General features: G+C 43.4%; 6 protein-coding genes across 12 annotated transcripts; 2 read left to right on the top strand and 4 right to left on the bottom strand.

Moving 5' to 3' along the window:
• Nucleotides 1-29: 29 nt before the first annotated feature.
• Nucleotides 30-1,848, bottom strand: TWDL2 (tweedle motif cuticular protein 2). The gene is made up of 3 exons (NM_001173385.1): nt 1,757-1,848; nt 1,183-1,623; nt 30-718 (listed from the first exon to the last, which is right to left on the bottom strand). The coding sequence occupies exons 1-3, from the start codon at nt 1,775-1,777 to the stop codon at nt 620-622; spliced, it is 561 nt and encodes a 186-aa protein (NP_001166856.1). The 5' UTR covers nt 1,778-1,848; the 3' UTR covers nt 30-619.
• A 2,345-nt stretch (nt 1,849-4,193) lies between these two features.
• LOC107980686 lies at nt 4,194-6,183 on the bottom strand. Its single transcript, XM_031933534.1, has 4 exons — nt 6,077-6,183; nt 4,966-5,659; nt 4,830-4,901; nt 4,194-4,756 (listed from the first exon to the last, which is right to left on the bottom strand). The coding sequence occupies exons 1-4, from the start codon at nt 6,086-6,088 to the stop codon at nt 4,239-4,241; spliced, it is 1,296 nt and encodes a 431-aa protein (XP_031789394.1). The 5' UTR covers nt 6,089-6,183; the 3' UTR covers nt 4,194-4,238.
• A 4,318-nt stretch (nt 6,184-10,501) lies between these two features.
• On the bottom strand, nt 10,502-13,043 carry TWDL1 (tweedle motif cuticular protein 1). Of its 4 annotated transcripts, none has more exons than XM_008216816.3 (4): nt 12,229-13,043; nt 11,865-12,093; nt 11,407-11,819; nt 10,988-11,321 (listed from the first exon to the last, which is right to left on the bottom strand). In XM_008216816.3, the coding sequence occupies exons 1-4, from the start codon at nt 12,241-12,243 to the stop codon at nt 11,076-11,078; spliced, it is 903 nt and encodes a 300-aa protein (XP_008215038.1). In that variant the 5' UTR covers nt 12,244-13,043; the 3' UTR covers nt 10,988-11,075. The 4 variants fall into 4 exon arrangements, with proteins under 4 accessions (NP_001136080.1, XP_008215038.1, XP_008215037.1 ...); XM_008216815.4 differs by having other exon boundaries at nt 11,407-11,828; nt 11,874-12,093; XM_008216817.4 differs by having other exon boundaries at nt 11,910-12,093.
• A 3,505-nt stretch (nt 13,044-16,548) lies between these two features.
• Nucleotides 16,549-18,388, top strand: LOC100680520 (ragulator complex protein LAMTOR4 homolog). Of its 4 annotated transcripts, none has more exons than XM_032599489.1 (4): nt 16,549-16,698; nt 17,526-17,800; nt 17,872-17,946; nt 18,022-18,388. In XM_032599489.1, the coding sequence occupies exons 3-4, from the start codon at nt 17,875-17,877 to the stop codon at nt 18,256-18,258; spliced, it is 309 nt and encodes a 102-aa protein (XP_032455380.1). In that variant the 5' UTR covers nt 16,549-16,698; nt 17,526-17,800; nt 17,872-17,874; the 3' UTR covers nt 18,259-18,388. The 4 variants fall into 4 exon arrangements, with proteins under 4 accessions (XP_032455380.1, XP_032455379.1, XP_003423909.1 ...); XM_032599488.1 differs by having other exon boundaries at nt 16,596-16,708; XM_003423861.5 differs by having other exon boundaries at nt 16,600-17,363.
• Nucleotides 18,355-19,948, bottom strand: LOC100120925 (coiled-coil domain-containing protein 130 homolog). The gene is made up of 5 exons (XM_031933535.2): nt 19,702-19,948; nt 19,276-19,591; nt 18,934-19,194; nt 18,724-18,868; nt 18,355-18,644 (listed from the first exon to the last, which is right to left on the bottom strand). The coding sequence occupies exons 2-5, from the start codon at nt 19,585-19,587 to the stop codon at nt 18,412-18,414; spliced, it is 951 nt and encodes a 316-aa protein (XP_031789395.1). The 5' UTR covers nt 19,588-19,591; nt 19,702-19,948; the 3' UTR covers nt 18,355-18,411.
• Nucleotides 19,949-20,310: 362 nt separating this feature from the next.
• Ahcy (S-adenosylhomocysteine hydrolase) lies at nt 20,311-22,772 on the top strand. The gene is given in 7 exon segments (NM_001159852.1): nt 20,311-20,511; nt 20,651-20,841; nt 21,207-21,548; nt 21,621-21,836; nt 21,969-22,195; nt 22,283-22,448; nt 22,533-22,772. Coding segments are annotated over 7 exon segments (1,302 nt in total). The 5' UTR covers nt 20,311-20,483; the 3' UTR covers nt 22,665-22,772.
• The last annotated feature ends 99 nt before the right edge of the window (nt 22,773-22,871 follow it).

Genomic DNA, 22,871 nt, shown 5'->3' with positions numbered 1-22,871 from the left:
AAGGTGGAAATTGAATCAATCGTCGTCGATTTTGTGATTAATAAAAAAATATTGTATTTTCTCATAACGACCGAACAAAATCGCGTGAGTCACTTATGATTTTTTTTTCCTCGTTTTACGTACAAAAGTATAAAAAAAAAAAGAAAAAACAAACAAACAAACGTACATTCATGTATAGTATAAAATTAATTGACATCATCGGTATACAAAAATGCATAGTGTAAAAAATAGTATATACAGACAGATCGAGGAGAGGGACAATAAACTAAGTTTTCATGTATACAACACTATATAAGTACAGCAGCATTGTGGAAGAATAGCCGAGCGCGAGGGCGATTACGAAACTGCGAGAGTGTGTGTGTGTGTGTGTGTGTGTAGGTATATAGAAAAAAGTCGCGGTGGTTGGAGATGCTTCGCGCGCGTAAGTATAACGCGCTGATGCACCACTTGCGGCGTCGCAAGTTTTTGTAATCGCGCGCGCAGTTGGCGGTTCGTTGATCGCGCTGCTGCATATAATGGAGAAAGGAGCTGCGCGCATTGTACAGTTGTTGGAAAAATCTAGATCGTCCGCGCGGAGAGCGAGAGACGATGCGTTTTCACTTTTTCAGCTTCGCCGGCGTTAATAGGGTCCGTCGTTGCCGCCGCTTGGTGGGCCGTAGTTGTCGATCGGGGTTCCGGGCGTCGCGTTTGGTGGTCCGTAGGCGCCCTGCTGATCCTTCTGTTTTGTTGTCGTTGTTTTTTTTTAGGGGAAATTTTTTTAGTTAGGGGGTGATTTTCTGAAGATTTTGGCGTATCTCGGGGTGCAGGGGTGTGCGGCGATATTTTTTGGTTTCTTTTTTCTTTTTTTTGTAAAATAACGTTGCTTACAGAAGTACGGTGTACTTTTTTCAACGATTTCGGTATAATAAAGCAGAAATAAAATGTTTCGGACACCCCGAATGCGATAAGTGCTGCTTTTACGCGCGCTTACTAACGCGAGCGTTCGAAAAATAGTGTTGGACGTTTAGGCGATAAAAATAAGTCTAGCACGAGTGTAAATATTGACCGAGCGAGTCGCGAAAGCTCATAATCAAATGCATAATTTTAAAACCACTAGATTAAAATTTGACCAATAGCCGTAAAAACCAAAAACTATCGATACAGCCTCGCACCACCAAGATAAAAAAACAAACAATCATATACCTGAGTCTTGTATCTGATGAAGTAGACCTCGGGCTTGCTGGGCTGAGTGGGCGCCTGGGTAGGAATAACCAGCTCGGGCTGTTCCTCGGGTTTCTTCACCAGCACGTAAATCAGAGTCTTCTCCTCGTCGGGCTGTGGCAGCGGCGGCAGAGCCGGAGCCGTGGGTGTAGGCGGGGTCGGGGCCTTGATGAACACGATCTTGTAGTGCTTCTGGGGCGGCGGCGCCGGGGCCACGTACTTCGGAGCCTTGTACTCCGGTGCCTCGGGTGGCGGTACGTGCACGTACACGTGCTTGTGGATGACCGGCTGCTGCTGCTGCGGTGGTCCGTAACTGGCCGCCGGATAGTTGCCACCGGATGAGTCGGATCCCGAGGGGAAGTACGAGGACGGCAGGGGTGGCTCCGGTCGGCCCAGGGCTACACTTGCCAAACTGGCCAAAATCTGCAAGCGAATAATAGAACTTTTTTTTTAACGATGCACAATTTTTTTTTTTTTTTCATTTTTCATTTTTCATTTTTCACTCGTTATGCGATAATGTATACGTCGGTACACTACGATGCGGACGGGGACTTACGAGGCAGAGACAAGTCTTCATACTGTGTGTCTGAGCGAGAGCTAGTGCGAGAGAGAGAGAGAGAGAGAGAGATATGTACTGCTTGGAAAGTCGCGCCGGTCGACGATTCACTGTCCGATTGGCCTCTGCTCGCTCTACTTATATATGATCGCCGAGAGCGCGCCGAGCGCGAGTCGACGGGGGCAGGTGCGCGGAAAAATGGCGGAGAGTCTCATCCGACTTTTAGGGGCGATTCTGGCACTCGCGACGGTGGGGGCAGCCTACTGCAACAATTTATATATCTGTATATAGCACTCTTGGCGCGCGTCTCGCACAGGAGCGAAAGTCGCGAGAGGTATATCACGATGATGCACTTGCGCGCGATCCATTTCCTTATCCGGCCTTGAAAATCCCATACCTATATATAATTGATATATATCGTTGTAAAACTTTAGTATTATATTATATTACACACATACAGGCTTGGAGTCACGCGGCACAGGTTGCGCGCGTGCGTTACATTCGAATCACGCGCGCTTTCGTGTGCATGTTCTTTCCAAATCCGGAAAAGGCTATATAAAAAACAGCGTCGGTGAAATTTTCTATCCACACACTTATACGCCGGCGGCATATCAAGAGAGCTTTTGTCGCGCGCGTGGTGTGTATTGCCGATCGATTGCGTAAAAACTAACGCTTCTTCTACGCGCACCTGAATTAGATTCGCGCGAATTTCTATATATATACAGTGTAAATCCGAGGAATTTCGCTCTCGCGCGAGAATCTCCGCGGATTAGCATAAAAATGCGATGTTGGCGATCTATAAAGAAATTTCGAAAGGTCGGTATAGCGAGGAAAAAAAAAGAAGCCCCGGCGACGAGTGGGCCAGTGCGATCGGCTTTCGCTGATACATACGCATTACCATATGAGCGTCATATTTGCGCGAGCGATCGCGTAACGATCCTTATGTGTATAACTAACCGGATCTGCTGTAGTCTGGTCAGTGTCGTTTGTACATCGTGTCGCTGATGTGTGAAATTTATATATATATATATTTGAATACGAAGATGATTAGGGGATCTTCGCGCGCGAGCGCGAGGCGATCGGGTATTCAAATTTCGCGCCGTGTTATACCTGCGTTTTATGCGTGTAGTGAGCTGATATGTTTCTCGTAGACAAGCTAATTGGGTGGTAACTGAGTGCAGGGGAGAGTGGGCCATAACTGCGCGAACACTTTCGCTTTGTTGATTTTTTATGTGCGCCTGATGGATGAATTTAGATTATATGCGCGGCTGTATGTGGTTGCCTTTAATCGACGTGTTTTCATGCGGATTCGAGGATTTTAAACTGTGTTCGTTTTGAATAAGTTTGAGTTCTTATTTTGTGCTTAACTTTAATGTGACTTCATTAATATTCCACTGTTTACGAACTACTTACTTGCGAAAAAATTTTCGCAACCGAATTCGCGTTCCGCGCGCATAATGTATTTACATTCCATCCGTACATACGTACAAGGCAAATACCACATTTTTCGCAAAACTTCACTACGTAGAGTTTTATCAAAAGATAGTAAGATACTAATTCCACAGACTTTGCAAAATGATAAACGAGCCTATACATTATAATCATCCAACCAATCATTAACATCCCGACGGCGCGAAATTCGAATTCCCAATCATACAATAAATCCCAAACGCATATCGCCGTATACATACAATCGCATACCGTTGCTTCGGACATTTCGGTCATCGCGCTTCTCCTCGTTATATATATATATATATATATATATATATATATATATATATATATATATATATATATATATATATATATATATATATATATATATATATATATATATATATATATATATATGTATATGTATATACACACATTCATACAACGCATGCAATTCAGAGCCGCGATTTTCACCTGGCGCTGCGAATTGTGCGCGATGTAGCTGCAGCAGCGCCGATGGGTCTCTCTCGTCGGGTGAAAGTCAAACTAATTACGCGGCGCATGAACTGCTGCAGCTGAGCAGCTACCACTCTATACTGTGTGTGTGTGTGTGTGTGTGTGTGTGTGTGTATATGTATATGCTCGCTGGGATGTCGTCTTGCAAAATTCAGGCAGCTGCGCTACCGCGAGCGTAGCCCCATAATGCGGCAAGTGCGCGAGCGCGTCCGGAACTATATGGATATATTACGCGAGCATCGCTAGTTCTATGGCGCAAGCGAGAGAGAGAGAGAGAGAGCGAGTGCGTACGCACTTTTTACTATAGACGAAAATTCGCACTCTCAACGATCGCCGCGTATGAAAGAGCCTGTAAAACGCGGCTAACGAGACGAGCCACTTGCGAACGGATCACCTGCTTACGCGGCTCGTCTCGCTTTTTTTTACAGCAAGGTATATAGTTATTATAGGTATAGTTATAAGTTAAATGTGCTATTGGATGGAAATAATTTATTAACGTAGTATAAGTAATAATATCGAGTACACGTGAAAATTAGGACTCATCACCAGTGGTGATAATCGTGGTCGTCTCCTGGTTCTGCTTCCTGACCCGGGGGTAAGAGTAGCGGAGCTGCTTCCAGTTGGTATCGAACTCCGGCTGCTTCGCCATGAGGCTCTTGAGGGCTCGGGCGTTCATGGTTTTGTCGTGGACGAGCTTGGTCAAAACACTGGGCTTGACTCGCACGTACTTCTTGTACATGTCGTCGTTGGGGGAAAAATTGTTGAGGAAGTAGGCTATGTCGTCGGTGCTCAAAGTGCCGTTCTCCTGAAGCTTCAGTAGTTCCTTCACCGTTTCGTCTTCCTGGCGCTCCTCATCGTTCATCTCCTGCGGCTGCTCGGTACTTCCTTCGACCTCGTCGTCTTGGCCGATTTTTCGCTCGGCTTTTGAACGCTCCGAGATGTCGAGGTTGCTATTGATCGGCTCTCCTTTGATGTGGACGGTGTACGAGTGGTGAGGGGAGGAAGACTGGACCCAAGACTCGGACCGGTGGTAGCTGGGACGAGCTGGAGCTTCGGGGATGAAAGTTTGCGATTAGATGGGAGATTTCGAGCAATTTTCAAGGATAATGACAGAGACGATCACCTTGAGGAACGCTCGGAATCTCTCGGTATTGGCTCGCGTGGTTAGTCGGCACAGGTACCTCGGGCGTTTGCTCTGTGAATGAAAAATCACACGATGAAATCTCGTTCACAGGAAATACCGAATTTTGACAACTCACCTGGAAGAGGAGCGAACTGGCTCACTTGACTCGACGGCAGGAGTTCCTCCGACGGCGTCGCGGAGCTCGGCACCACAACCGCTACGTACGATCCTTGCGTTTCCGGCAGATAAATCGTCGCCGAGTCATCGTCGTCATCGTTAGCCTCGTTCTGCTGTCCCTCGGCGACTTCCTTACTCTCTCCGAAGATCGACGAGTATAAACCTCGAGGAGCCGCGACGATTTTCCTCCAAAGACCCTTGAAGAATCCCTGCTGCTCCTTCTCCTCGTCCTCCTTGATAGCATCGGCAATGAGATCGGTAGCCTCGTCTACCTCGCCTTCGTTGTCCCTAGGCTCCGGTAAAAAGTAAGCCAAACCGCCGAGATCGTCCAAGAAGCTCAGATCGACGGCTTCCGTGGTGGTCTCAGCAGGTAGTTCGAGCTTCGGTGAGGCGGCCGGGACGATTTCCGTCTTGACGTGAACCGGTTTCAGATCGATCCCCTGGTACTTGTGGATCTTCCACAGAGGATGACTGCTGAAGTTGAAGCTCTTGCCCAGACCGGCTTGCTCCAGAAGCCGATTGTGCTCTTCCGTGATTATCGGAAGATCGGTAGTCGCCTCGGACTTGGCGAACGGCCAGATACTCCTTGCCGATCTCCGATCGCTCGGCGACGCGGCCGCTGATAGGCCGAGCAACGCGAGGCATATTACCGTCTGAAAGCATAATCACACAGGGCTTACACACACACACACACACATTAAAAGTTTTTGTAACGAAATAAACGCGCATGCGCGCGCTATTAACGCTCGGCAGCGAGATGAATTCGCGGACCTAATTATTGTTACATTGCTCCATTAAGGTGGAAAAGCGCGTTCGCTCGAAGCGCGCTAGCTCTCCAAAAGAGATTTGCGGAGCGAGCGCTGCAGGTTCTCTCTGTCTCTGTCTCTCTTGGAACGCGCAATCTCTTAGCGGATTGCGATTTTACGACGTGAATTTCTCTCCGTTGCATACTAAATGATGCCTCTTTTTTCGCTTGGCCGCGCTTCTTTTTATGGCTGACGCACCGAGAGCCTCGATTCGCGTACTCTGTATTATATTATTATATATCGTATAGGGTGTATAATACTCACGTATCGAAGCATTTTCTCGGGACCCACAGGGTGTGCAGACTGTATACTGGAAGAAGAGAAGAAGAGTCTCGAAAGACTTTTCGAGCTAGACTAGTTTGACGGATGGCCTGCGCGACCTTAAATAGACGAATTTTCCAAAGGGATGTCATTAGGGGCTTAGAAAAATGTCTCTCCCCACCGCGAAGCCGCGTCCCTTTGGAACGAGCCATTACCTTTTCGGAAAAGCGCAGGTAAGAACGAAGGAATTCGACGCTTTCGCACAAGTTTTGTAGTCGATCGTTATAACGTGACGCATATGTGAGGCGTTTCGGCTTGCATTATTATGTGGATTGACTGTAAACGCTGTATTATCAGCCGATAATAATGGCTGTACTTTCTATAAGTATATACCGTTGCTCTCTAATTGCCAGTGACATTTATTTTTCATAAACTCGCGGTTTTTATACTATGCACTCGGTAATCGTATGAACGAGTATGTTGTATTGTACGTTATACGTAGCAGTTAATTATCTTCGTCTGATACGACCGCAGTTTTATATTGATTATTTATCGGAAAAGAAAACTACGCGAGCGATCGTGTAGTAAATCCAATGTGCAATAATAAATATGAAGCGCTGGCATAAAGCACGAGAGAAAGGATCTGCTAATTGATCTTATTCGCATATCCGACTTCCTCGTATTAACACATTCCGAGCGTATTATCACCGCGACGTTTCGAGATTCTAGGCTATTTGCATACATTTTTCTTGCTCGGCGACTTGAAATTTCATAAAAATCCCGCGTGTAAAAGTATATTAGCATAGATGATGTAAAATTAAGTCTAGTCAAATTATGACGCACGTGGGTAGTGAAAGTATTGTATATATAATAATACGGAGGTGACAACTACATGTCGTATACACATTTTTTTTTTTTTTTTGGAAACCGTAACGAAAAATTAATTTAAACAGCACCCGGGTGAGAATAGCGCGTGAGATTTGCATAAAAATAGCTTTGCTATGTAAATATTGAAAATGTAGCGAGGTCTCGGTAGGTTTATTGCTGTTCGTATATACTCTATTTCTATCGTCGATACTAGAAGATAAACGTGACATAATACTTTCTAGGTCAAACATTATCGTTATCTAAAACTCCAATTAAGCTTCGGCTGGATTTCTTTTCGGAATTCCTTTTGATTTCACTTAGTGGACTGTTCACTTAATATATAGCTTCTATGTGCAAATTTGAATGTTTGTGTCAACAGTTTAACAACAAATAGATGAATCAGTGATCATTAAATCGCAATCAAAAATGTTTATTTTTGTTGACTCGATAAATATTTACTTCCTATAGAACAGCTAAAAATAACTGCCCACTGCGATCCACTTTTTTCACACACCAGAATGAAGTTTGACTTTTAGATGAATTTTTTAAAAATAGGATTTTACTAGAGCTAATTAATTTGTACCGTCTGAAATGACCTGGGGAACACATTAAAATTATAAATTTAAATTGCTATTGCGTCAATAAAAGGTTACACCCGAAATAACTATGATTGACAATAGTGGACAACTCTCCCCTGGATGTTTGTAATGATGCATTAATTAAAAATCTAAATAACCCAAACATCAGTGAAAAAATGCCGCATTCCTTGATTTTGCAAAGCTTTTTACACGTATGCATTAAATTTAGATAAATTTTACCTTGTGAAATTTTCCTGAATTTGCCAAACTTTCCCTAAGTTTGCATAAGTATGTCTGGTTAAAAGAATAGACCAATTTCGTTGGGCAACCTGTGCTAGTGCACATACGTATAGAGGCATTTCTATGAAAATCGGGATCTAAAATTATTCAAACTATGATTTTCGCTCTAAAATGTTTGTTTCTGTCCTTATTACACAATACCCAATAAAAATAGTGTAATAAGGTGTTTGTTTAAAATGTAGTCATAGTTTGTTGCTAGATGTCAAAAATGTTGTCTAAAAGTTATTGCCTAATTTTTATAAACAATTATTGTTCAATTTTCTCCTCAGCTTTGCACGATCATTACCTAACTTTAGAAAACGTTTTGGCGAACTTAGACAATATTTCGTAAAGTTGACGCAAAAATTATTTCCATAGAAATCCTCTAAAGTTTCCGAGAAGCAATTACCTTAAATCAGTAAAGTAAATGTCTACTCTCGCTCTCACAAAAATGCGACTGTCGATAAGTCGTTCGAGAAGTATAAATCAAAGAACATTTTTCGAATCTGAAAACTTAATGCAAAATGCAATCGTAAATTCGATAGTCACGTTCAGTTTATTTACAATAAAATGTCGATTCCTGCGTTACCATCCGAGCAACATTTACATTTATATACATTTATATCGTACATACAGCTGCACAATCAGATTAGTGAACACGTATACTCCTTTCACTTTGGCTCCGCTTTGCTCTTCGAAGCAAAAGAGGACGCTACTTTCGTTACTAATTGTATAGCTTCTATTAATTGATACAATTTTCACCTATCCGCAAATCGATATAATATTTTTCAAATTTTGCCGATACATTTGTCATGTTGGAACACCGGAGCATCGGAGAAATCGGTAAATCCAACAGTCAAATATAATTGTAACGATGTCCTAATGGACTTGTCGACTCGAGCACCTGCGTGTAAGTGGGCTAGCGCGATTTTAATAGTCTTCTTAATTAGATTTGATGACACAGCTATATAGACGAATACCGATGTTCTGAAATTCATTCAAAAATATCGAACGTACAACAAGATTGTCATCTCAGGAGAAGAGTAAGTTCCGGTTGAAGCTTATTGTAAGGTGTCTTCTGGCGTACCTAAGACGGATGCAATTCGATCCCGCGGGCCTTTCTTTTCGAAATTCGTACACGTTCGGTACTTTACGATACCGCATACTCGTTTCTCTTTAAAAATAGAAATGTGATTTTTTTATCGAAAATTTATAACTATATTGTTTCTAAAGTCCAATACCGATCGATCCATCAGCAAGAGGTCGTGAACTCTCCCTGCCATAGTCCAGAAAATACCACAAAGAAATTTTCGGTCCATAAATCGAGTGGAAAGCGATTATCACGCACAGCATCAAAAAGAAGTTTCCAACACATAAGTGAATTCTTACAGCTGAAGAATCATTCACAGCCATATACACTCGCGTATGGGATATCTATGACAATGAAAAAAAACGAAGAGAAAGAAATTGTATAATCCTCAGTTGCATAAGCCCAAGCGTACACGAGATGGTCATCATGAGTAGCGCATATTAGATGATTATCTAGAAATGCGCAGACGTCGCGTAATTGCGCCCGTCTCGAGAGCAACGCGTTACCTTTTTTTTCTCTCTCTCTCGACTATCTCTTTCTCGGCTCGAAAACTTTTCGATCGTCATGATCTCTATAACGTGGTTATACCTTATTACACGATCCGCGAGATATAACGTGTATATACAGTTAACTACGGTGCAGCGCAAGCTATATAGTCGTCGTTACGTCATGATCACGATGATCCGACGATGCACGTGTGTATACATGTATATATAGAAGTAGGTGACCGGTTAGACATATGCTATATACATGTACGACGACGAGTGGCAGACGCTACCGGGTGAAAGTAGGGGGGTCAGTCCAAAGGCCATCCGTAGATCGACGCAATCGTCGAATATATATACATATATATATATATATATATATACATGTGTATATCCGCGATGGCGCGCAGCCTATCTTTACAAGCTCTCTTGCGCGTGGGACTTGCCGATATATACTTATATATAGCTAGTCCGCGAGGAAAAATAAGGAAAAAGCTTGAACAGCAGCGTGAAAGTTGCTCCGCGCATCTTCTCTCGCTATTCCCTTCTATATGTATATAACCTCATACCACGTGTAGCAGCAGCAGAGAAAGAGAATCGCTTTCGCTGCACGTGTATATAGCTTCACCGTCGGCGATGACCAACGATGCCCCCGAGGCTCTCTTCTCGATAAATTATAAAACGCTACTTTCCATTGTGACTTTCCAGCGCTCTTTCTCTCTCACTCGATTCCGAGGAGGGCTCGTTCCTTTTTCTTTTCTTTTTTTTTTTATTATCCTCCATTACTCGCGCTATCTCTCGAAAACAAACTATCTCTTTCCCGGCGCGCGTTTTACTGCAGCCGAGCTGTTACGTAAAGCTCGCTCGGAATAGTAGGAAGACGCCTTTTTCCCAATCGCGCCTCGTCCTTAGAATAGGTTTGTAAGAAAATTGCGCTTGCAAAGTAGCTGGCTTGGGAAACAAGGAAGTTATTAGACTGAAGCGAGGTGTAGTGCAACACGGCGACGACGAGGCGACGCAATTGCGTTTTCGAAAATTGAAAGGACGAGCGAGGATCGATTTTCACCGGTGAAAGTATTGCCGCCGCTGCTGCAGGGGATGTGTGTAAATAATCGAATGTCACAAGCGATTTATCTGTTTATGTAAAAAAATACATAAAAAAGCTTTATTTCGCCACCGTTTTCTTGCAAAAAGTAGGTATAAAAAAGTATTTGGCCCCTCCGTCCCTCGGGCCGACTATGATTAGCTGTGCCGACTGGAAGGGACGGAAGGATTTCGCTCGCTTGTTGCGCTTAACGCATTAATATAATACAGTCGCAGTAGAGGAGACAGAGAAGCTGCTCGCCAGTGGAAGATGATGCGGTTGGAACTGGTCCCAGGTGACTTTGTGCGTCGTCGCGCGCCTCGACGATCTTGTGAGCAGCGTCATCGGTCACAGTCGTACGATCATATCCCGTGATGGCGATCGGCAACCTCGTGTCTTGTCTCTTCTTCTTGTACGTCGCGTCTCGGCGAAGCTTATCTTGGAGCTCCGCCGAGAGAGGGGGGCTATTTTACAACGGACTAATCGCGCCTCTCGCACTCGATGTCTTCACATCTTCAATATCTTCATTTCTTCATCTTGTGTCTTGTGGTGTGTGTGTGTAGGGTGTGTTTGTGTGGTGTGTGTGTGCCGGGAGGACAAGTGGTTGATGGTGAATTGACTAGTAGGGACCGGAGCCTCCGGGGGGTCCGTAGCTTCCGCTCGGGCCGCTGGATCCGGAGCCGATGCTGCCGGAGGAGGATCCACCGTGGCCGCCGCCGAGACCGCCGCCGAGACCGCCGCCAAGACCGCCGCCGAGACCGCTGTCACCAGCGAGTCCGCCGTCCAGTCCTCCGTGTCCAGCGCCGATTCCTCCGCCGATTCCGCCGAGTCCGCCGCCGATTCCGCCGGAGCTACCGCCGTCCTTCTGCAAATCGTAGAAATCGGTTAACACGCGCTCGAAATCGTCGATCCAAAGTCAGTTACTCAATTAGTCAAGTCTTCCGGCTTACCTGGGTCTTGTACTTGATGAAGTAGACCTCGGGCTTGCTGGGCTGGGTGGGTGCGATGGTGGGCAGGCTGATTTCTGGGGCCTCCTCGGGCTTCTTGACCAGCACGTAGATGAGGGTCTTCTGCTCGTCCTGAGCGGGCAGGGCAGGGATTGCCGGGGCGGTGGGGGTTGGTGGGGTCGGGGCCTTGATGAAGATGATCTTGTAGTGCTTCTGGGCCGGGGCAGAGGGGGCGAACTGTCTGATGGGCCTCTCTTCTGGTGCCTCTGGTGGGGGCACGTGGACGTAGATGTGCTTCTGGATGAGGGTGCCGCCGGAGCTGCCGCCGCCGAATCCGGAGCCGCCGCCGCCGCCGCCGAATCCAGAGCCGCCGCCGATGCTACCGCCGCCGAAGCCGGAGCCTCCGTGACCACCGCCTCCGAAGCCTGAGCCTCCGCCGATGCTGCCTCCGTGACCGCCGCCTCCGAAGCCTGAGCCTCCGCCGATGCTGCCTCCGTGACCGCCGCCTCCGAAGCCTGAGCCTCCGCCGATGCTGCCTCCGTGACCGCCGCCTCCGAAGCCGCCGATGCTTCCGCCGACGCTACCGCCTCCTGGTGCTCCGTAGCTTCCGCTTGGGATTCCGCCGCCTGGCTGGGGGTAGGAGTACGGGGCCTCCGGCCGAGCCATCGCCACGGTGGCGAGCGCCAAGATCTGGAAATTTGTTTTTTTTTCCTCACTTTAGTACTTATACCTTTTCGCTTTTCATCGCACACGAGAACTTTCACAGAAGAGGATGGCTGATGCAGCTGCCGAGTGTTCGGGGCGAGGATAGGGAAAGAGACTTACCATGAATGCCCTCATGGTTGCTGCTGTTCCTTTTTCAGATTTGAGAGGACTGATGCTCCGTTGTCGAGCTGCGGGCCCCTTTTATACCAGCGACGGGCCCCACTCGACCCATCACCTATGAGATGCGACGAGCGCGAGCTATTGCAAATCTCCCTCTCTCTTTCTCTTTGACTCTTTCTCTTTCTCTCGCGCGAGCGCGCTTGTTTGGGAGATCGGCACACTCGAATTTCCTCCCTACCATCACGGCTTCTTTCTCCTCCGGGGCATCTCTCCTCGTCACCTCGGCTTCACAACCTGACGCTCCGCGTCTTCCGCGTGCGTGAGCCTTTGGCTCGAACGATGCGATCGGCAAAAAACAGCTGGCCCGAGCACTCGACCCGATTTTTCTCCCGCGTTATGTCTTCTTCGGCAACTCTCTAAGCGTTTACACCCTCGGGACGATCACTTATACTGCTCGACACACGCGCACATCTATACTGTGTCGTTGCGAAAGAGCGATTTTATTACTCGAATAAGCGCCCATTGGACCATCACCCCAATTAAGTCATTACTCTCTTTACGCCGGTTTGCCAATTATAGACGGGCTAATCTGGTTCGCAGAAATGCATACGGAAAATTCGAGACGAAAAACAAACTCGAGTAATAGGAAGCGCGCTAATAGAGCAAGTAGCGTAAAGATGCGTGAGCGCTGCAGCTGACAACGCGCGAACTTTCACCGTCATTCTTCAAAATTGCAGTCGTCGTCGTTGTGAGAAATTTTTCCCGTTTAGCGCTCGCTATTTCTTCTCTCCTTTGTGTCTACATACTGTGATACGTGAAAAAATCCGAGGCAAACATATACAAGCAACATTATAAAATATATATATATATATATATATATATATATATATATATATATATATATATATATATCGGAGTGTGAATAATCGGAGAAGGTCTTTGGAAACGATACTTTCTAGAGTTACTAAATTCTGCCGCATTTTTTATCCCATCAAGGAGATGCGCGCGCGGGTCCGAAAAAAAAGAAACACACACGCGCAAAGCTGACTTATATGAGAGAGGCCCACTTTCGAGAGAGCGACACTCTCGCGCGCGCGCGCCGGCTCTAAGCATATCTCATGCTATACACACTCGAATCCGTCGAAATCATCTAAATTAGATTATATACAGAGCTGAAAAAGAGAGTCTTTGCTGTATTATAAACAGAGACGAGCCCGAGGCTACTTAGGGAGGAATTAGGGAAAGTTTCGCCTCTCTTTCCTTCTCTACATTATCTCTCTCCTCCGGGAGATCTCTTCGGATCGGTTTGCGCAAGCTCGCTCTCGCACGCGCTCAGCCTTTTTAATTAACTCGCGCGCGAGCACACTTGGCCCATCATCATCATCATCGCGCTCGGAACCTTTTCATTGCGCTATATTATTTGCCGTGCGGAGCTTCTCGCGCGCGTGTGCGTGTTTCTCGTTTTTTTTTTTCTTAAATTACGCTTATAATACGCTCTTTTTTTCCTCTGTGCTCTCGAGCCTTTCACCCGCTATGTACAGCTGTGCGGTTACATCATTACGCGCTATATGCTTCTCAAAGGCTCTTCTAGTTCCATTCTGTATACAACTTCGTGTGCGTGTGTGTACCTTCGATCGAACGCACCGATGAGGCGAGTTCTACGCGCGTTTATAACGAAATATCTTATGGACCTTGACAATTTTTTTTTTTTTTTTTTCAAAAGCCTGCACACTTTCCACAGCTTTATATGTTTTTTTGTGAACATCGATGTATAATTCATTTCGTTTCGACACGCAGCGACGATGGCCCGAAATTAAATTAGGAAATAAACAAGGAGAGATGAGAAAAAAAAATGAAGATTTTGCGATCTGCATATAGAGGAAAGAATTCGCGCAGGCGCGTTTAAAATTCATCCGTATTAGGCTACTTTCACATTTACGCTTATATAGCGAATGAAAAACGATAGTTTGGCGATGAGAAGATCTCCTCTACGCACAAACACGCACGAGCAGTTTAGACATTATATGGGATAGTTTGCAGAGCACGGCTATGAAGAGTAAAAAAAAAAATAAATAAAGCTCTCGAGACTCGCTCGCTCGCTCGACCGTTTTGCAAGCGAGCGCAATAAGATATTAAGTGTGCACTAATAAGCTCGCTCTCCGCACCGAGAGCTCCTCGTCGCTCTCTCTCTCTCTCTCTCTCTCTCTCTCTCTCTCTCTCTCTCTCTCTCTCTCTCTCTACGCTGGGCAATTTAGGCGTATAAGCGCGCGCATAATAATGTAGCCCGCGCGTAAAATCCACTGCGCGCTTGCTAGCGCAATATCTCTTTCGCGCCGAATTTCTAAAATTAAAATATTTTAAACTCGCGGCGAGCGCGAAAAGAGAATTTTTTCTCTCTCTCTCTCTCGATTCCGTATATGTGTATGTACATAAGTGTGTGTGCGTGTGTGTGTGTGTAATAATAAGAAGCCGGATGAGATTCCGACGTCGAGAAAGAGAGAGAGAGAGAGAGAGAGCGAAATAAAAATAGCTTCGAAGAAAAGTGCGGCGTTTATCACGTAAATATATGAACGTGTATGCGTGTGTGTGTGTGTGTGTGTGTGGGTATATGGAAGCGTATATACACATCCTCTCTCGCGAGAGCACAAAGCTGCACTTTCCCCTCGACGTCGACGTCGTCTCGGCTGCAGCGCGAGATCGGCCCGTGTTCTCTCTCCGTGGCTTCCGACTTTGTCTCTTCTCTCCTATAGCTACATCTGCCTATATACATCGCATGAGAAAAAAATCAATCGTATAGGTATAATCTTTATAAGCGAACACGTCAACGCTTCGCACATCAGCGCATCATAGGCGTTAATCTGGATTAAAAACAAAAGTATGCGGCGCAAGGCGCAATCGCGTGAACTTCCCGCAGTGATTGCTGCCATTGACCCTAGGAGAGCGTACACTTTCGCCGGCGCCGCCGCCGCCGCCGCCGGTATACCGGTTAAACGAGCGACTATACGGCAGCTCGCGCGCACTCGCTATATACTCCTCTCTCCGATGTGATGTGTGTCTATATACCTATATACATCGCGCTATCTCTTTCCCGTATATCAGCTCTACACCTCGGCGTTATGGATTTATACGCCCAGCTGATGCGAAGACAATGTATCTCGTGCAGTGCTATACGCATAGACTGGAATAATACAAGCGCACAGGCGTCAAAAGTTCCTTTCCCGAGCAACGCCGCGATCATATACCTTTCACCCAAACGCGCGCATCACTCACATGTAGCGCGCGCGACGGTACCTGTTACACGTCGCTGCAGCTGCTCGAGTCGCATCGGCTGCTGCATGATCGGTTTGATTTTTTTCAATTTTTCATTTTCATAAAATACACACGCTGTATACTTATATATACTCGCCGTATCCGCGCGGGTTTATAAGAGCGAGTTTCGAAATTCGAGTCAACGAACTGGGTCAGCCGGTCAACGATCACACACACACACACACACACACGCATACACATACACTTACACTTACACACATCAGAGAGAAAGAGAGACGAGGCCTCGTGAAAAAATCTCCTTTTTAAAATTCCCGCCCGCTGCATTATTATATCCCGCCGGATTCTAATGCGAATTCGGAGAAAGCTAGCTAGCAGCTCGCTGTAGGACAGCTACTTAGAATTTTTAATCGTATGTATACACACCCGGCGACAGATTATACACACAACGCGAGTCTGGAACGTTCCGCGAAAGACACACACACAGACCACAACAACAACGTGTACCTATATTAGTAGCTTAGCTACAGGAGTGTATACACAGAATATTTCGCCAGTGCTGTATACAAATCCGAGAGCGGGCAAAACCTAATTGCTGCAAAGAACAAAGTGAACAGTTTTGCGCTCTCGCGAGCGAGCTGCAGTAAAGCTACGCAATTAATATTACGCAGTAGGAAGTGAACTCGAACACAGCGAGCCGCTCACTGCAAGGCAAGCGCGAGCGAAGATGGCCGGATCAACCAGAGATTTGTCTCTCTTCTATTCAATAATTGCGATGATTGATACAATAAACCGTGGTAGGCTTTGCGTAACGAGTGAAGAATTTTCCGCGTCCACGAAAAAAGCCCTGCCGAGTCGATGTATTATACACACACACACACACGCGCGCGCGCGCAGCAAGTGCTCGCATGTGCGTATATAATAGCGGCTAATAAGTTGGATAGTCCGCCAGCTAGTAAAGAGAGAGAGAGAGAGAGAGAGAATGTTGCATCACGCAACCAGCTGATTATAACGTGCGCAAGCGCGAGCGCGAGCGCGCGCCACAACTAGTCCGTGGAAACTCGGTCAGACATCACACACAGCGCTGCACCACCAGCTTGTACCAAGTGTCTTTCTGCACAACATGACGCTCTCTGCAGCAGCAACAGCGCCACGGAGACGAGAGTTTCCGATCCGGATTCTCTCCTTACTTTTTCGCGCTTAGTGTGTGCTCGTAATTGATTCTTCTTTTTTGCACTCGTCCGTATCCTTCTCGCTAATACTGTAGTACCTACACTCTCTGAATTATCGGTTAGCGATCGTTACACGAACCGTTTCTCTCTCTCTCTCTCTCTCTTGCAGCGCACGTATAACGGCGCCGGTCGCAAGAGCAGTGAGAGTTAACAGAATGTGAAAGTAAGCCCCGGTCATCTGCTCGTGGTCATCCTCGCATCCTTGTTATGTAGCCGCGAGTGTATATATACGACCGATAGACTGTGTTGCTCTGTGTATACCTATAGCGTACGATATACGACTCGATCGCGTATACGCGAGAGAGCGTACGTATAGGTTATATGGCGGAAATGCTTTTTACAAAATAAATAATAAACTTTGCAGACCAAAACGAGCGAGAGACAAGATCGTGGGAAGGGAAGGAACGTCTTTCCCTCTCGTCGAGAGCATACTTACGCTATATAACTATAAGTAATACCTGCGCGCCGTAGTTTCCTGTGTCTGACGCGCGGCGATGTTGCTATGTGTGTGGGTATAATACAGTCGGCAGCAGGAACGGTGAAAGTTCAGCTGACGATTATTCACTGAACGTATACGGTTTTATCTAATTTTCCTTGAATCTAGCATCGCGGGACTATCGAAAGTGTTATGGACTGGTATGTACGTACGGATTTATCGACGATTTGAGTGACCGGCTTCGCATTTATTTCTTCTGTTTCGTAACCGGTATTCGTTATTTTGACTTTATAGTTTTAGTCGCGTTTTCTTCTGTAGCTCTTCGCGCACTTTACATACTTCAGCTATACTTGAATTTTCAGATCCTTTCGCGCTGCACTGGTGCACGTACTCAGTCGGCGTATCCGAGCGTCTGCATTATCGACTTATCTCAATCGTAGATTTACTGATTTCCTACAATATCCACTGTCGACGTGTCAGTTAACGTTTATTTCGATGGTGGCTTGAACCTAACCTAGTCAGTTATACATCAACAGATTACTCATTATAGCAAGTGTCAATTCTCATTGTTGACAGTCTACGCAGAGAAAAGTAAATAATCGAAAAAGTTGTTCGATCTACCTGTTCTTAATAGCACGTGAGTATGAACGGGTTGAAATTATTCTGTAGCGCAATAATCGAAATAACCCGTGATGTTTACATTTTTAGAAAATGCTTTCAATGGAAAGAATCCCAGACCAAGTTGGCTACTTGGTGCTGACAGAGGACGGAGCTGTTCTTACCGTATGCTTTAATTTTGAAACTGATTGAATATCGTTTCAATTTTTTTCCCTACAATCACTATCAACTCTGTTTCAGTCTGGAGGTGAACTAGAAAACGATGAAAGACTGGCAAACATCGTCATGAGCTTGATTTCTCTTACTGACAAAATTGATTCTAAAGCATTTCCATCTAACGAAGCTTTTGACAAGATTTCCATTATATACGATAATCACTGTTACATTATTTGTCTATCAAACAAGAAAGTTCATGTGATCAAAAAAAAATTCTCTCCAACCTTGGCAATGAATCCACAACTGGTTGACATACAATAGTTTAGAGAGGACATGATTCATAATACTATTATTTGAAAAAATAAACATGTATATATACTAAGCACACACATACAAAATGTAATATAAGCAAATAAATTAAATTATATTAGATTTTATTTACATATGTACAGGATGTGTTTTTATTTTGTAACGCTACGAATCACTATCTGAACTAGTGCTATCATACTGCACGAGTGATAAGCTGGAGCTGCTGTTCTTAATTGCTCCACTACTGCTGCTCGAACTTGATGCAGATGTTTGTGTTACAGCAGGTAGTACTATTTTTTTACTTTTTTTACTTTCCAGTGCTAAAGGCTTGTTTTTGGATCGTTCTCTTGACTCAGCAATGGAAAGTAGCCGTTTTAAAGGCAATTTGTCTTTGCTACCTGTTAGAATTATTATCATTTATTAATTTGTTCTAATGATATGATCAAAGAAATTACTAGAATTACAAAGCTACACTACCTTTTTGCAATTGTTTGTGTTGAGATAAGAGTTTGGCCAATTTTATATCATCTTCATGCTCACTAACCAAATTGATATTAATACCCATTTTCTTTAAGAATGCCTGATCCATTGTAGCTTTACCCTGTATTTCTTTCTTCTTAGTCTGTAAAAAAAAGTTGTAAGTAAATTAAAAAATAATGCACAAAAATAAGCACATAGGAAACTTACTCGAAAAATTGATCGCAGAGCACAATTTGATGTGTAATCATCTTTCCATAAAGACTCATTCAATTCAATAGCGCTTTCTAAAACATTTGCTCTCGTCTTTGCAACTTTCTTATCTTCTAAATTATGCTCCAACTTGTACATAGCATCATCGTATAATCTCCTTGAAACTTCTTTAGTTTCTGGTACAACTTGTTCATTTTCTGTTGGGTCCCATCGATTCTCTTGTCTGCGAGCTCCACTAACGATTTCATAATTTAAATTCTGCAAAATACATAAGATTGTTATAATTAACTTATCTATTACATTGATAGAGCCATCAAGATACAATTTTGAAATACGTACTGCTGGATCAGTCTTAATTTCAAAGTGATTGTCGCATAGGTGACATTTCATTCTGAACTGATATAAGGGAGTGCTGTAGTACATTCCAATTTTTTTCTTTTCCGCATTATAACGAACGCCCATTCCAATGTGATTTCCGCAGCCATCGCACCATATATTGAAGGGCATTTCAAATCTAATTATCAAGATACCCATGTGAAGTTTTCGAGCTCGCTCGCGCAGGGCATGGGTTCCTTGAGATTTATTCAATCCTCCAAACTTGGGATTGTAATCCGGTGGATAATACATGTTTTGTCCTTTGCGTTCACCCATTGTGCTGAAAATAGTTTAAAGTTACACGAGTTAGCTTAATTTCAATGACAATAAGGAAAACTGAATCGAAATTAGTTGGAGCTAAAAACGACGATGTATTCCTTTGTTACTAACCTTTTTTTGTTGAAATAGTCTAGTAATAATTCAAAATATCCTTCTTTCTAGTTCAGTGAAAAATAACAACGAAATTGCAGCAATATCGACACAAAAGGTATACAAAATTCTGCACCGCACAAACAAAACTTATGGTATAAGTATATGTGTCAATTGATTGTCAACAAAACATCAATTTGCCACAGCTGAGCTAAGCTCTCGACATTGGTCATTGATGAGCTACTTATATACCTACGACTATAAGTCACTTACAGAGAGTCGAATAAATGGATAGAGCGAAAGTTGTCAACGCCCTCTACTGGTCGGAAATACAATGATTTTCCATACACCGGAAGCGGTATACAGAGCCTGAATAACATAATCAAAAAATGCGAAAATGTTAAACATGATATTTAAAGTCAATCAAGCAGATTTCTCTCATAATGATTCCATTTACAAATAACTGATATTTATGCAATAATATTTATTGACTAAACGTATATCATCAATTGTTTAATCTTTTCTACATAACGCATTCTTCTATGACAAAAAGTAGGGGAGCAAACGACCAGCCGGTCGCATATATATATATATATATATATATATAAAGCGAGCCGGGAGTGCACGTGTAATGTAAGATACCGGCCAACCGCGCTCCAGCTCGCACAAAGGCTCTGATATAACTCAAGAGCTGAACTCCGTCCGATCGCACAAAAAGCCGGCAGCCGTTGAGCTATCTTCCATTACGCCATTGTGCCGTTGAATCTTGAAAACTACTTTATTTGTTAACATACGCTTCAACAATGACTACTAAACCAGCTTACAAAGTCGGTAAGTTTTTATCACAAGTTATAAAAAAACTACTGTGTAGCACACCGCGACACGTGCACCGCTTTGATTTTTATTTAAATAAGTATGTTTTTACTAAAATGATCGATTGCTAACGTTAATCTATGGTTCCTTCTTCTAGCTGATATTTCCCTTGCCGAATGGGGAAGGAAGGAAATAACATTGGCCGAAAATGAAATGCCAGGTTTAATGGCTATACGCAAGAAGTATGGTCCAGAAAAAATTTTAAAAGGTGCTCGCATTGCTGGTTGCCTCCACATGACAGTGCAAACTGCTGTACTCATCGAAACACTGATTGAGCTTGGTGCTGAGGTAGGCCTTATTTTTTATAATATTCTTTATTTTTACAAACATTCATCATTTAGATGATTTCTTTGAATCACATAAAATAGTTTTAATTGATGTGACAACACCTGAATACACGATTACACCACAGAAAGTGTTTGCTTGCCAAATAGCATTTTTATCTTGTATCAATGACCTTCTGATCTTATCAACATGTAATTCCACGAAAACAAGAAATTGCTTAGTAATCATTAATCATGCCACTGTTGCTAATAATTGAATCATAAAACAAATCATGACATACTTATCACATAATTAATAATTTCCCTAATCTTAGACTTTCTTTCATTTTATTTCAATTATAAAAAAATTCTTTTTTTTAATCATTCAAGGTACAATGGTCTTCCTGTAACATATTTAGTACCCAAGACCATGCTGCTGCAGCAATGGCCAAAGTTGGAGTACCAGTATATGCTTGGAAGGGAGAAACTGATGAAGAGTATCTCTGGTGCATTGAGCAAACATTAGTTTTCAATGATGGAAAACCATTTAATATGATTCTGGATGATGGAGGTGATCTAACTAATCTTGTTCACACAAAGTATCCGCAATATCTGAAAGAGTGCAAAGGCATTTCTGAAGAGACCACCACTGGTGTGCATAATGCCTATCGCATGTTCAGAGAAGGCAAACTTAAAGTTCCTGTCATAAACGTAAATGACTCAGTGACAAAGGTTGGCCAGATTATTTTCATTTTAATCATTCTCTTAATCAGCATTGGTAATAATTATTATACATTTTTCCAGAGCAAATTTGACAATCTGTACGGATGTCGTGAGTCATTGATTGATGGCATTAAGAGAGCCACAGATGTCATGATTGCTGGTAAAGTTTGCGTGGTAGCTGGTTATGGTGATGTAGGAAAAGGATCTGCTCAAAGTTTGAGAGCATTGGGTGGTCGTGTTTTAATTACTGAGATTGATCCTATTATTGCTCTGCAAGCTGCCATGGAAGGCTATGAGGTAACTTAAGATTGAAGTATTTCATTCTGCATAGTCATATAGAAATAGTACATTTATGCCACGGATAGGAGTGACATAAGTGTGGATTTATGCCACCCAGTGCTATAAAAAAAAATGTAATGGCTATTACAGGTAACAACTATGGATGAAGCTTCCAAAAAAGGACAAATATATGTCACAACAACCGGATGCAAGGACATCATTACAGGAGAACACTTTTTAAATATGCCAAATGATGCTATAGTCTGCAATATTGGTCATTTCGACTGTGAAATTCAGGTGGCTTGGTTGGATAAGAATGCAGTTGAAAAAATAAACATCAAACCACAAGTAGATCGTTACAAATTAGCTAATGGAAGGTAAAATTTTAAACTTGTTTGCAAACTTTACTTAAATTTGACAAAACGTATTTTCTAGAGTACTCATCCTATCTTACTCTATTTCAGACACGTCATTCTTCTGGCGGAAGGCCGATTGGTAAATCTAGGCTGTGCAACAGGACATTCAAGTTTTGTTATGAGCAATTCCTTTACAAACCAAACACTCGCTCAAATCGAGTTGTGGACTAAATCAGAAGCTTATTCTGTGGGTGTTCACATGCTACCCAAAAAGGTAAATAAATATTGCATAAAGACATTACTTCTCTGCATAACAAAATATTTTTATTTAAATGTGTACATTAATTTTTTTACATAGCTGGATGAAGAAGTAGCTGCTTTACATCTTGATCATTTGGGTGTTAAACTGACAAAACTGAGTCCAAGTCAAGCTAAATACTTGGATATTCCTGTTGAGGGACCATTCAAGCCAGATCATTACAGATATTAAAATGAAAAAAGCTTTAATTTTTTAATTGTACCTAGACTTTTTTACTGTATATAAAGTGTACACAACATTGCTGTCAAAAAAATCAATTAAAAATGTTTTCTATCGTCACTACTAGTTTTCCTTACATTTTTTTTTATATAACCTTTGAAGTGCTTGATATTGTAGACATGAAATCCTAATATTTCTAAATATTCTAAATTAAATACA

Source organism: Nasonia vitripennis, chromosome 1 (assembly GCF_009193385.2).
Source record: "Nasonia vitripennis strain AsymCx chromosome 1, Nvit_psr_1.1, whole genome shotgun sequence".
Classification (NCBI taxonomy): Eukaryota; Metazoa; Arthropoda; class Insecta; order Hymenoptera; family Pteromalidae; genus Nasonia; species Nasonia vitripennis.
This window is presented reverse-complemented; position numbering and strand designations above follow the sequence as displayed.

What these genes read in the sequence shown, in the direction of transcription:
- TWDL2 (NM_001173385.1), bottom strand. Translation starts at nt 1,777, where the DNA reads ATGAAGACTTGTCTCTGCCTC. An exon ending in TGAAGACTTGTCTCTGCCTC is followed by an intron (nt 1,624 to 1,756) that starts GTAAGTCCCCGT and finishes ATTCGCTTGCAG; the next exon opens with ATTTTGGCCAGTTTGGCAAG. An exon ending in TCATCAGATACAAGACTCAG is followed by an intron (nt 719 to 1,182) that starts GTATATGATTGT and finishes ACAACAAAACAG; the next exon opens with AAGGATCAGCAGGGCGCCTA.
- LOC107980686 (XM_031933534.1), bottom strand. An exon ending in CCAGTTCGCTCCTCTTCCAG is followed by an intron (nt 4,902 to 4,965) that starts GTGAGTTGTCAA and finishes TTTCATTCACAG; the next exon opens with AGCAAACGCCCGAGGTACCT. An exon ending in GATTCCGAGCGTTCCTCAAG is followed by an intron (nt 4,757 to 4,829) that starts GTGATCGTCTCT and finishes TCATCCCCGAAG; the next exon opens with CTCCAGCTCGTCCCAGCTAC.
- TWDL1 (NM_001142608.1), bottom strand. An exon ending in TCATCAAGTACAAGACCCAG is followed by an intron (nt 11,322 to 11,406) that starts GTAAGCCGGAAG and finishes TACGATTTGCAG; the next exon opens with AAGGACGGCGGTAGCTCCGG.
- LOC100680520 (XM_032599489.1), top strand. Translation starts at nt 17,875, where the DNA reads ATGCTTTCAATGGAAAGAATCCCAGACCAAGTTGGCTACTTGGTGCTG. An exon ending in AGGACGGAGCTGTTCTTACC is followed by an intron (nt 17,947 to 18,021) that starts GTATGCTTTAAT and finishes ACTCTGTTTCAG; the next exon opens with TCTGGAGGTGAACTAGAAAA.
- LOC100120925 (XM_031933535.2), bottom strand. Translation starts at nt 19,587, where the DNA reads ATGGGTGAACGCAAAGGACAAAACATGTATTATCCACCGGATTACAAT. An exon ending in CTCTGCGATCAATTTTTCGA is followed by an intron (nt 18,869 to 18,933) that starts GTAAGTTTCCTA and finishes TTTTTTTTACAG; the next exon opens with ACTAAGAAGAAAGAAATACA. An exon ending in ACACAAACAATTGCAAAAAG is followed by an intron (nt 18,645 to 18,723) that starts GTAGTGTAGCTT and finishes TAATTCTAACAG; the next exon opens with GTAGCAAAGACAAATTGCCT.